The sequence below is a fragment of the Hyla sarda genome, chromosome 13 (assembly GCF_029499605.1).
Source record: "Hyla sarda isolate aHylSar1 chromosome 13, aHylSar1.hap1, whole genome shotgun sequence".
NCBI lineage: Eukaryota > Metazoa > Chordata > Amphibia > Anura > Hylidae > Hyla > Hyla sarda.
Genome location: NC_079201.1, coordinates 28,255,552 through 28,268,975, shown reverse-complemented (window position 1 = coordinate 28,268,975; position 13,424 = coordinate 28,255,552). Strand labels below are relative to the sequence as shown.

General features: G+C 44.8%; 1 protein-coding gene across 6 annotated transcripts in view; it reads left to right on the top strand.

The window, feature by feature from the left end:
- Positions 1-13,424, top strand: part of MMD (monocyte to macrophage differentiation associated) — a 119,233-nt gene that overhangs the window by 67,083 nt on the left and 38,726 nt on the right. For 5 of the 6 annotated variants that reach the window (XM_056550352.1, XM_056550351.1, XM_056550355.1 and 2 more), the window contains exon 2: positions 11,083-11,164. In XM_056550352.1, coding sequence (XP_056406327.1) covers positions 11,083-11,164 — 82 coding nt within the window. Of the gene's footprint in view, positions 1-11,041; positions 11,165-13,424 lie in introns of those variants that run through there. The other variant, XM_056550350.1, reaches the window with a different exon arrangement.

The following is a 13,424-nucleotide window of genomic DNA, read 5'->3' as shown; positions in this document are numbered from 1 at the left end:
ATGATTTCTTCCATTAAAGTAGTACTCCGGCTCGCACTTTTTTCCTTTTATCCCGTCCGGGCTGCAAAATAAAAGAAAACACACTTTCTCTTACCTGCCAACGAGCCCCCGGAGCTCCGGTACACTCCGGTACAGGTGTTCGGTCCCCGGGCTGTATTCTTCTTACTTCCTGTTAGCCCGGCACGTCACACGGAGCTTCAGCCTATCGCCGGCCGCAGCGATGTCCCGCCTCGACCAGTGATTGGCTGAAGCTCCGTGTGACGTGCCGGGCTAACAGGAAGTAAGAAGAATACAGCCCGGGGACCGAACACCTGTACCGGAGCGCCGGGGGCTCGTTGGCAGGTAAGAGAAAGTGTGTTTTCTTTTATTTTGCAGCCCGGATGGGATAAAAGGAAAAAAGTGCGCGCCGGACTACTCCTTTTAAAGGACAACTTCTAGATATTGTAATAAATCCCTGATATCCCCTTTCTTCCATATCTAAGGAGTTAAAGGGGTATTCCAGGCCAAAACTTTTTTTTTTTTAATATATATCAACTGGCTCCGCAAAGTTAAACATATTTGTAAATTACTTCTATTAAAAAATCTTAATCCTTCCAATAGTTATTAGCTTCTGAAGTTGAGTTGCTGTTTTCTGTCTAACTGCTTTCTGATGACTCACGTCCCGGGAGCTGTGCAGTTCCTATGGGGATATTCTTCCATCATGCACAGCTCCCAGGACGTGACATCATCATTGAGCAGTTAGACAGAAAACTTCAGAAGCTAATAACTATTGGAAGGATTAAGATTTTTTAATAGAAGTAATTTACAAATCTGTTTAACTTTCCGGAGCCAGTTGATATATATAAAAAGGTTTTGCCTGGAATACCCCTTTAATGCTGGTAGTTGCATCCTGCCTTCTGTTAGATGTTAGTTTATTCAGCCACAATAAGATAGAACGTTTCGGCAGTAGTAGCCTTTATCAAGCATGCTTGATAAAGGCTACTACTGCCGAAACGTTGTATCTTATTGGGGCTGAATAAAGAGACCAGTTTATGAAGATCCTTGTCCTGCCGGTGCTGTGATTTGTGGACTTTGCTTGTATTATCCTGGGCTGGCTGCTTGGGTATTCACATGCACGGAGGTCGGTCCCCGGTGCTGTTTCATACCATTCTTCATATACATATATACATATATACTCTGCTCAAAAAAATAAAGGGACCAGTTAAAGGACACAATGTAACTCCAAGTCAATGACACTTCTGTGAAATCGCACTGTCCACTCAGGAAGAACACTGATTGACAATCAATTTCACATGCGATTGTGCAAATGGAACAGACAACAGAAATTATAGGCAATTAGCAAGACACCCCCAATAAAGGAGTGGTTCTGCAGGTGGTGACCACAGACCACTTCTCAGTTCCTATGCTTCCTGGCTGATGATTTGGTCACTTTTGAATGCTGGCGGTGCTTTCACTCTAGTGGTAGCATGAGTCAGAGTCTACAACCCACACAAGTGGCTCAGGTAGTGCAGCTCATCCAGGATGGAACATCAATGCGAGCTGTGGCAAGAATGTTTGCTGTATCTGTCGGCATAGTGTCCAGAGTGTGGAGGCGCAACCAGGAGACAGGACAGTACATCAGGAGACGTGGAAAAGGCCATAGGAGGGCAACAACCCAGCAGTATGACCGCTACCTCCACCTTTGTGCAAGGCGGAGCATGAGGAGCACTGCCAGAGCCCTGCAAAATGACCTCCAGCAGGCCACAAATGTGCATGTGTCCACTAAAATGGTCAGAAACAAACTCCATGAGGGTGGTATTAGGGCCCAACATCCACAGGTGGGGGTTGTGCTTGCAGGAGAACACAAAGATTGGCAAATTCACCACTGGCGCCCTGTGCTCCTCACAGATGAAAGCAGGTTCACACTGAGCACATGTGACAGTCTAGAGTCGCCGTGGAGAACGTTCTGCTGCCTGCAACATCCTCCAGCATGACCGGTTTGGCGGTGGCTCAGTAATGGTGTGGTGTGGCATTGATGCTATGGACTGGCCCGGCCGTTCCCCAGACCTGAATCCAATTGAGCACATCTGGGACATCATGTCTCGCTCCATCCACCAACGCCACATTGTACCACAGACTGTCCAGGAGTTGGTGGATGCTTTAATCCAGGTCTGGGAGGACATCCCTCAGGAGACCATCCGCCACCTCATCAGGATCATGCCCAGGCGTTGTAGGGAGGTCATACGGGCACGTGGAGGCCACACACACTACTGAGCCTCATTGTGACTTGTTTTAAGGACATTACATAAAGTTGGATCAGCCTGTAGTGTGGTTTTCCACTTTGATTTTGAGTGTGACTCCATATCCAGACCTCCATGGGTTGATAAATTTGATTTCCATTGATAATTTTTGTGTGATTTTGTTGTCAGCACATTCAACTATGTAAAGACGAAAGCATTTCATACGATCATTCATTCAGATCTAGGATGTGTTATCTTAGTGTTCCCTTTATTTTTTTGAGCAGTGTGTGTGTGTGTGTGTGTGTGTGTGTGTGTGTGTGTATGTATGTATGTGTGTGTGTGTGTGTGTGTGTATATATATATATATATATATATATATATATATATATATATATATATATGTGTGTATATGTATGTGTGTGTGTAATTGGCACGGCAGGTATCCTTCACCTCTGCAATGAGCGAACGCAAGTCCTCTTTAGTAGGAATTTGCAGTAAAAGCAGGCTCCAGTCGTGGGATGCAGGTGGAATTGTAGGGACCCCAGAGCATGCCAGGTCTGATAGTGTCCCAGGAAGGACCACCGTCCACCACAGCTGGAGCAGCAGGGGCTGCGGGCATATAGGAAGGGCCACACAGGGCCGGAGAACAGGGTTCCCCTGCTGAAGATCTCGCAGCAGCCATACTCCTGGGGGGTTTGGGTGCACAGGTCAGGGGGAGCAGTGAGGGCCCAGGTGGCGAGGAAGGAAGAGAGGCCCAATCTAGGGTGGCTGTCAGAGCACCCTGGGGAGAGTCCAAAGAGGTCTGGGAGCCTGCAGGTAGACCCGGGGTTGGAGGAGGCCGTGTGAGTGGGCCCTTCACAATGGCAGCCCAGGGCTGTGTGCTCAAAGGGGTCCCGCACAGTACCTGTGGCAGTGATGGTGGCTCCGTCGTCTATTGCGGTTTCCCTTGCAGTCTCTGGGCTCTGGAGAGGAAGCAGGTGCCTTTGGCTGTCCGGGCATGCTTGGAGTTGTAGTTATGCAACAACTGGAGACACACTGTTTGGAAAACACTGCCCTATGGGAACTATTAGATGCAATCTTGTGATTACAGACACTGATCATTGCTGTGCCATAGGAGCCTATAGCACAGCATTGATCAGTGTTATCGGCGCTCCATTACTACAGGCTGCTGAGGCTGCCTGCATTATTGGAGTGCCGATCGGAGGAGCTGGAGGCACATTTTCTCCATACCGTGCAGCCCTAATGTGAATGTAAATATTGTGTATTCTTCCATTTCAGCCACTAATGCTCTGTGAATGGCACCAGAAATGTGAAGCGGCGCTGACTCTATGGATAAGCAGTTTCATATGTCTGCTGCGCTATTAACAGATGTCTCCAGGGCTTGTGGTAACCTCAAGTAACCTTTAGCACACTTGGATCCCTCAGACTTGACACAGGATTTCACTGGTTTCCTCATCAGCTTATGAAAGAGAAATTCTGAAATAGATTTTCTTCCCCTAAAGACAATGACCAGGACGTTGCGTTCTATTGTGACGCTTCAGTCCATGTCCTATCCTTCATCAAGACCTGAGGAGATTGTCAGCAGATCCATTGATTTCATCCAGTCTGCCCTTATAGGTATACGGGTATCCCAGGCAGGTTTAAAGGGGTACTGTCGGGAACTGTCCAGAGCCGGAGCAAATCCCCATAGCAAACCTATCCTGCTCTGGACAGTTCCTGACATGGACAAAGGTGTCAGCAGAGAGCACTGTGGTCAGACAGAAATGAAATACAAAAAGAAAAGAACTTCCTCTGTAGTATACAGCAGCTGATAAGTACTGGAAGGATTATGATTTTTAAATAGAAGTAATTTCTAAATCTGTTTAACTTTCTGGCACCAGTTGATTTAAAAAAAAAAAAAAAAGTTTTCCACCGGAGTACCCCTTTAAATTCACTTTGGAAGTTGTTTCTGAGCATCTACTATTACTCAGTAAAATAATACTTTCTCCTTATTGAAAACACTACCAACCCGAACCTTATTTAACCCTCATGCCCCTTTCCCTTCTTTTCTTCAGACAGTTTTCCTGTTAACAGATTTTTTTTTTCAGTTTTGTCAATGGGCTGCGTGTCACATGACTCATTTATACCATAAAATAAATTTGTGGACATTGGGGGGGGGTTTAAATTGCAGTTATTGAATACAAAGCCAGAAGCGGATCGTGAATGGAGGACTAAGACTCCTTTTAAAATTATTCCTTGCTTTATATTCAATAATTGCAATAATAAGCCTGAACATGTGAACACAGCCTTAATAGTAATCTGTTCTGAGTATGTGTCAGATGATTTGTTAGAGAGCCACCCACCCACACCACCACCACCTCCTCCACCAACACCACCTCCACACACAGAATAGTAATATGCAGAGCCCCTTTTCCCCCCACAGAATAATCATATTCAGAGCCCCTCCCCCCACTATATAGGTACATGCGGAGCCACCTTCCATGGAATAATCATATGCAGAGTCCCACAGCACCCCAGACATCCGGTTCACGGAGCGAACTTCCCTCCGTGCCGGATGACTGGCGATGCGGGGCGGAGGCTCGTAACATTACGGTCACACCCCGCTTGTGAAGTCACGGCCAAGCCCCCTCAATGCAAGTCTATGTGAGGGCCGTGACGTCACAAGCCTCTGGCTCTGCACACGATGTTCTAAACAAACGCCGGGACCCCCGTGATCCAAAGGATAGGGGATAAGATGTATAGGGGCGGAGTCCTCCCTTAAGATCAGAATAGGCTGCGGCTGAAGGGTTAAGCATTATAATCAGGCTTAAGCGAGTCCAACTCAGTTTTACTGAATAGAAACAATTTGTACCAACAGAGAGGTAAACCCACACACGCGAGGCTTATTGAGCAGCAAGTCAGATAATTATATAACAAACTCATTGGGTTGACAAAAAAAAAAATAATAATAATCTAAAGCCGTCTCTGAAGAGAAATAGGATTATACAAAAATGTTCCTTATTGTTCCTCGGCGAGGGATTACTCCCACTCGTGCCCGACCGCTTCTTGTACTTATGGGGCTGAGAACTGAATTTTTCCTTGTAATGGAAATTGGGTGGTTGGTCACCTGTCCGGGCAAAACAAAAGTTATTATTTCCGATTTCAAAAATACAAAAAATCGGGCAATGATACGTATGATACCTCTTACGACAAATGTAAGGCTGGGTTCACGTATGCAACTCATTTCAATGAGCCGACCGGAGTGAAACGCTGACTCCACTTGGCTCATTTTTGCCCTGTATGCGGTTTTCCCACCAGACCTAAAACAATGGTGGACCACAGTTTTAGGTCCGGTGGAAAACTGCATACGGGGCAAAAATGAGCCAGCGTTTCACTCTGGTCGGCACATCGAAATGAGTTGCATACGGACGGCAGGGATACGGGAGCACACGGTTTTAGTTCCCCCTCAGCCATATACGGTCCCGTATGGCTGAAAATGTGATGTGAACCCAGCCTTAGACACATTTCTCTACCTAATACTGCCTTTTAGTTCCCTTACTTTACTCCAGTATCTTGCATCAAAATAATGGCACATACCATTATCTCTCTTTTCTAAACACTGTACAAAGTAGGTTGGGGACTAGCAATGGTGGGCAAAGCTGGTGGAGGTTTTGGAAAGAGCTTTAGTCATCATTACAAGTCGTACAATAAATTACCCTCACACAAAGCATGGCGGTACAATATATAGCACAGTTTTCCTAAGCTATACACTATACCACAGGCTACGCTAACATTCCACTCCATGGACATTAGGATTTCATGGTCTTGTGTTGAGAAATAATGGTCACCAAGACATGAAAAAGGGTTGCCAAACCAAGGAATGGTCACAATACTATTGGGGAGATTTACCAAAACCTGTGTAGAGGAAGAGTGGTGCAGTTTCCCATAGCAACCAATCAGATAGCTGCTTTATTTTATTTTTTTTAAAAGGCCTCTGAAAAATGAAAGACGCAATCTGATTGGTTGCTTCAAGCAACTGGTCAACGTTTCCTCTGCACAAGTTTTGATAAATCTCCCCCTTATTGTTCTAAAATAAAAAAAAATTAATCATAGAAAATCGTATATCAGGCTTGACTTGCCAGTGTGTTACCTTTTCTCCAGCAAAATATGGACTGTTGTGTTCTTCTTATTAGTTACTTAGCCCACAGTGTCTGTGATGTTAGGCTGCATTCACATCTCATTTTTGCAATACGGTTCCCGTATCCGTTTTGTTACATTTTTTTAAATGTATGCCTCAAAACCGGACCGAACTATATACAACCGTATATACCTCTGTACGGTTTTAAACCATATACAGTTTGAAAACGGATGTCCGGTTGCATACGGTTTAATACGTTTTTTGAAGAAAAAAACTGACGCTTGTCCTTAATTAAAGTTCTTCTTGTTCTATTTATGGGAAGAACTTTTGGCGTGCAAACCATGGGCACTCCAGACAGGTTGCTAAGCCAAGGCCTATAGCGTGGGCAGACCGGTCCAAAGTCTTTCCAAATAGAGCATCTTCATTTCCATGTAGTATAATTTGCAGCTTGCAAACGATTTGGGAACATGTGATTTGAATGTCTAAACAATAAACAGCCGCTTCTGGGGAAGTAAAGGCGGAAGGCTTGGCAGTAGTATATCTGTTTAACGCCTCTGTATTTGCATTGACATCATTTGGATGTTGCCTACTGAACAATACCTTTATGTATTGGTTATCTCTGCTCGTGCACTATTGTAACTTTATACCTCTCTCATCCGAGTTGAGCCGAAACTAATTTGATGCAGAATTGTAGTCGCGAAAAACAAGTTCCCCCTCTGTGTTATAGAGTTACAACGAAATACGATATGTGCTGAAATCCAGGTTTGCCCCGTTGTAAAGATAAAGTTGTGATTGGCCAAACAAGGAAGATCTGTACAAAAGTAGTGCTCTCTGATGACACATGTCTTGCGAACTGTCCAGAATAGAAGCAATTCCCCATAGCAAACCTCTTCTACTCTGTGCAGTTCCCTGTGCAGAGATGTCAGCAGAGAGCACTGTTGCCAGACAGAAAAAAACAACTAAACTTCAGCAGCTGATAATTATTGGAAGGATTAAGATTTTTTAATAGAATTAATTTACGAATCTGTTTAACTTTCTTGAGCAAGTTGATATCATTTTTTTTTCTTGGAATACCCCTTTAAATTGAATTCTGTGTTAAAGGGGCATTCCGGCCTTAGACATCTTATCCCCTATCCAAAGGATAGTGGGATAAGATGTCTAATCGCAGGGCTCTGAGACCCCTGCGATCTCCATGCAGCCCTTGTGCCAGGCACTGCTCCTGAGACATCACGGCCACGCCACTCATGACGTTACACCACGCCCCCTCCCTCCATACCTCAAGCCCCTTCCTATAAACATCAATGGAGAGGGTTGGGCGTGACATCATGAAGGGGCGTGGCCGTGACGTCTCAGAATGCCGGGGGCTGCTAGGAGATTGCGAGGGTTCCAGCAGCATTATGTGACTAAATGATAGCTCCAAAACTGCTAAACATTTTAACCTAAACTTCAAGGGACTCTGCTATCATCATGTTAGGCTGGGCTCACGTATGTCCGGCTTAGGCTAGGATCCCATTATGTTTTCCCCCATAAGGGAGCGCATACGGCAGGGGAGCCGACCGCAGTGAAACGTTCAGTCCGGTCGGCTCATTTTTGTCCCGTATGCGCTTTTACAACCGGACCTAAAACCGTGGTCGACCACGGTTTTAGGTGCGGAGAAAAAGCGCATGCGGGGCAAAAATGAGCCGACCGGACTGAAGGTTTCACTGCGGTCGGCTCATGCGGGAGCGCATAGAAAGGCATACGGGAGTGCAAGTTTTTAGCTCTCTTCTGCTGTATCTGCTCCCGTATGGGGGAAAACGTAATGGGAACCCAGCCTTAGTGAACCCAGCCTAAACTCACCACGACTGATCCATTGTTTGTTAATTGTGCATGCAGGACAGGGGAATGCAACAAGATGAGACGTCTAATGGATGTGAACTGTCCGATTTTAAAAGAATGGGATCAGTTCTGTTATCAGTTTCCCTCCGGTGCTTTTTCTACAGGGCAACGCATATACGTGAAGTGGGCCTTATAGAGCCGGAGGAGCTAAGCGAATCAATACCTAGTATTGTTGGAAAGATTCAGTATAACTTGCTATTGAAATTTCTGCTAATTTTGGGCTTAAAGGGGCACTGTCATTAGAATTTTTTTTATTTTTTTTTACATTAAGTTTTGATCATTCAGGGTCTGGGTGTTTGGACCCTCACTGATTGTTAGAACAAGTGGGGAGAAGTGCGTTCTTCAGCGTGTTCTTAATTTGGTGACTACATCTATGTTATAACAATAGGTGATGTAAGATCCTAGCTGGGCACGTTTACTCATGCCTTTATGTCATCGCCCACACTGTGCAGAATGGGAGAAATCCTGGTTGCACACTGCCCTGCTCTAGGCATTGTCTATAACACTTTGTTACATCCATCCCAACAGTCTCTGGATCATGGAGTGATCTGTCTACACCTGCCTTACAATGAAACACAGACTCAGTTCAAGCAAATGTAGACTTTGGACTGCGCCCCTGGGGCCAATTTATACAAATAGCTTTCCCATCAGGAAGAGCGACATCATTGTACAGCTAAACATAGCCAAGCCAGTCCTACTGCTTTTTGTAAGCACCAGGCCAAAGGTATTTTATTTTACCCACTTCTTCATTGCCAGTTAGGGCCTAACTTCTAGAAACATGCCCGCAGTCACAACCCACACTTTTCCTGTCAAGAGGTTTTTACGTTGAACCCAGTTACATGCATTGTATTACCCAGTTGCGTAAAGGGGTACTCCGCTGCTCAGCGTTTGTAACAAACAGTTCTGAACGCTGGAGCCGGGAGCTTGTGACATCATAGCCCCGCCCCCTCATGATGTCACACCCTGCCCCGCCTACTGCTGGGCGGTATGACCAAAAATGCATATCACGGTATTTTTGTAAGTTATGGTGGTTCCACGGTATTCACCCCACACACGCTGGGGAACTAATCATGCGACCCGCGGGCACTGCTCTGCTTCTCTAACCCCCCCAGTGACTTATCAGCCACAGCATTTCGCTGTCCCCCACATTGAGGAGGGGCACTGGGCAGGGGTTGATACATTGAGGAGGGGCACTGGGCAGGGGTTGATACTTTTAGGAGGGGCACTGGGCAGGGGTTGATACATTTAGGAGGGGCACTGGGCAGGGGTTGATACATTTAGGAGGGGCACTGGGCAGGGGTTGATACATTTAGGAGGGGCACTGGGCAGGGGTTGATACATTTAGGAGGGGCACTGGGCAGGGGTTGATACATTTAGGAGGGGCACTGGGCAGGGGTTGATACATTTAGGAGGGGCACTGGGCAGGGGTTGATACATTTAGGAGGGGCACTGGGCAGGGATTAATACATTGAGGAGGTGGCACTGGGCAGGGATTAATACATTGAGGAGGTGGCACTGGGCAGGGATTGATGCATTAAGGAGGGGCACTGGGCAGGGATTGATGCATTAAGGAGGGGCACTGGTCAGGGATTGATGCATTAAGGAGGGGCACTGGTCAGGGTTTGATGCATTAAGGAGGGGCACTGGGCAGGGGTTGATACATTGAGGAGGTGGCACTGGGCAGGGGTTGATGCATCAAGGAGGGGCACTGGGCAGGGATTGATATGCATTTGGAAGATGTACTTTTGGGGATTGATACTTTTAGGACGTGTACTGGGAAGGGATTGATACAGCTAGAAGGTGTTATGGAAAGAGGCAGAGGAAGATGAGATTGTAATTGCCAAGCAGTTTGGGAGATGCAGTAAATGGATGAATTCAGAACTTTTTGCTCCAAAGCCCCAGGTACCAAAGTACTAGTAGCGGCACATGCCAGAAGCATGTGGGTCCAAAACACTCCTAAACATAACATTTCTACATGCAGCCGTTTCAGGATATTACAACTCCAGGGCAGCCATGTTGGTTGCGACCCAACTTTCTATAACACGTGCTGAATCCAACTTTAACTGCTTCGTAGCCATTAGGTTTCTGGGCCTTTTTTTTTTTTTTTGTTGTACTTTTTTTTTTTTTTTTTTTTTTTTTTTGTAATTTTACAGCGTGTGTATTTGATGTGTATATATAAGTAAGATAAGGATTCTCCAGAATGCCTCCTTTTATTTCGGTTTTAAGCCTCTGGCATTCATAGTTCCTCCCAGACACTGCGTCCGGTGTACATCATCTCTGTGGATCTGTGCGTCTGTTCCCTTGATGCCCGCCTGGATAATGGACCCTGGAAAATTGTGGATAATAGATTGTGCTGCCTATATTTAGAATCGAACGTCATCCTAGTACCAAACACATCACTACAGAAAGAACCAAAATTAATTTTTTTTTCCAAAATGTTGTCATGGTAACAAGTACAAAATGGGATTTTTACAACATAATAACTTCCTTTATGGCTGTGAAGGTTCTGTTTTATATTTATCATCGATTTGTTGTATGTGGCCGTCAGTGCCGATCTGCAGCCCTTGGTTATTGTTGCAATGCACTTCCTCCTAGTGCAGGGTTTCCCAACCATGGTGCCTCCAGCTGTTGCAAAACTACAACTCCCAGCATGCCCGGACAGCCGAAGGCTGTCCGGGCATGCTGGGAGTTGTAGTTTTGCAACAGCTGGAGGCACCCTGGTTGGGAAACCCTGTCCTAGTGTGTTCCCTAAGCTTGATGCTGTCGCCTTCTCTGCTCCTATGATGATGTCATAGATCTACACGTAAAAACCCAACACCCTCCTGCAACTTGATGTATATGTATGCTAACTATTTCCTCTTTCCGCAGGTTCATGAACCACAGAGCCCCGGCAAACAGCCGCTATAAACCCACCTGCTATGAACATGCTGCCAACTGCTATACACATGCAGTAAGTGGATACTCTAGCCACGATATGGCGTATTTTATTTATTTATGTAACTTAATTATGGTAAACACATTTTCCGTAGGTCTTTAATAATATAATCATTTTTTATTTATTATTTTCAGAACATTTTATTCCACTTTAAAGGGGTACTCCGGTGGAAAATATTTATTTATTTATTTTTAAATGAACTGGTGCCAGAAGGTTAAACAGATTTGTAAATGACTTGTATTAAAAAAATCTTTACCCTTCCAGTACATTTTAGCAGCTGTATGCTACAGAGGAAGTGCTTTTTCTTTTTGAATTTCTTTTTTGTCTTGTCCACAGCGCTCTCTGCTGACATCTCTGTCTGTGTCAGGAACTGTCAAGAGCAGGAGAGGTTTGCAGTGGGGATTTTCTCCTGCTCTGGACAGTTCCTGATACGGGCATCATTAGTCTCAATAGGGAATGTCACTGTAATCTATATACCAATGCATTGTTGTGTGCCAGTGTTGCCCCATTATTGTGTTTATGAGGCACTGATGTCTGGGTTTTATGATCACTATGGAGTGTGACATCTAGGGGGTTAAACAGCCGTGTTCTGAGTTATCTCAGATCCTTGCTGTTCTACAGAAGAGATAAACATGTATGCTGTTGTGCTTTTCATTAAAGCATTACTGTCTTTTGAAAAATCTTTTGACAGGTTGCCCAGAAATGTCAAAGGTTTTGATCCCAAAAAAAAATCTTAATCCTTTCAGTAATTATCAGCTGCTGAAGTTGAGTTGTTCTTTTCTGTCTGACCACAGTGCTCTCTGCTGACATCTCTGCTTGTCTAAGGAACTGCCCAGAGCAGGAGAGGTTTGCTATAGGGATTTGCTCCTACTCTGGACAGTTCCTGAGAGAGACAGAGACAGGTGCCAGTAGAGAGCACTGTTGTCGGAAAGAAAAGAACAACTCAACTTCAGCAGCTGATAATTACTGGAAGGATTAAGATTTTTTTTAATATAAGTAATTTATAAATCTGTTTAACTTTCTCGAGTCAGTTGACATTAAAAAAAATTTTTTTTCCTGGATAAACCCTTTAACTTCTGACATGGGAAGCCAGCGGTAACAGTCACACCCAAGCCTTGGTGCATCAGGGGGATCCAAAGGCCTCTCTATCACAAAACACCATTTTAATTTGACACTTGGATAGTAGCTGGCCCTTTTACAAATATGCAGTTGTGCCTGGAGCATTACCGCGGAGATGCACTGTTTAGCGTTATAGGTTAAACTTGATGGACTTGTTTCAACTTTATGAACTATGTATTTATGGTACATGATGACATTATGATGTATAGCACTCTATGGATCTATGTGCTTTCTATTAAGCATCTGGACGTGGCCCCAGCACTTAAGAGTTAAAGACTGCATTGCATTATTGTTGCAACTTTTTGAAACAGTCTTCATCGGAAATGTCCAACCATTTAGTTGCTACTCAAAGAAAGATACAATATGTCTGTAAGTAGGACTTTCTGCTCTTTGTGTTAGGGTACGTTCACGATGCGCGTGGAATTCAGCTCAGTGTACATTGCCATCAATGTGAATAGGTCTTCCGTGAGACCCGTTCACACTGAGTAATTTCAGCGGCGGACAATTCCGCCACTGAAATTGTTCTGCTCAGAGAATGAGCATGTTCATACTTTGTGCAGAATTCCGCAAGCACTGCATAGCCGGTAATGGTGACGGCGCAGTGCCGCGCGGTCCTACCGCCAAAGTATTTTTGTCGACGACCGCCAGACGGAGTCTCCGCTCGCGGAGATTCCGCAGTGTGAATGTACCCTTAGAGATTGCAGCAGGGAGAGGGGGAGTGAGCTATATGCCAGCTAAAATAATTGACAGATGGGAGAGGAAACTTGGAGGACAGCTCCCACAGGCTGTAGATAAGGATGAAAGCAGATACAAGGACTCATACTAGGTGTGTATAGAAATTAAAGCTAACAAAGCAAGTAAGCAAATGTTTTAATACAGAAGAAAATGTTTTTACATCATAATAAATGCAAATGTGCCCATAGCCTTTTAAATGGCCACCAAAGATGTTATTACAGTTTTAATTTTACACCCAGAAAGACACTTTATTGCCGATTACAGCGGTGTGTTGCCATAACACACAGTGTGAATACATAGTAGTTATTTGAGGTGATCCAGACATTTAGGCAGATGTCTCAATGTTTATGGTTTTAGGCATTTTTTATAGCATGGTGTTTTAATGCATTCTTTGGGAAGTACATCACATGTTTTATTAGTT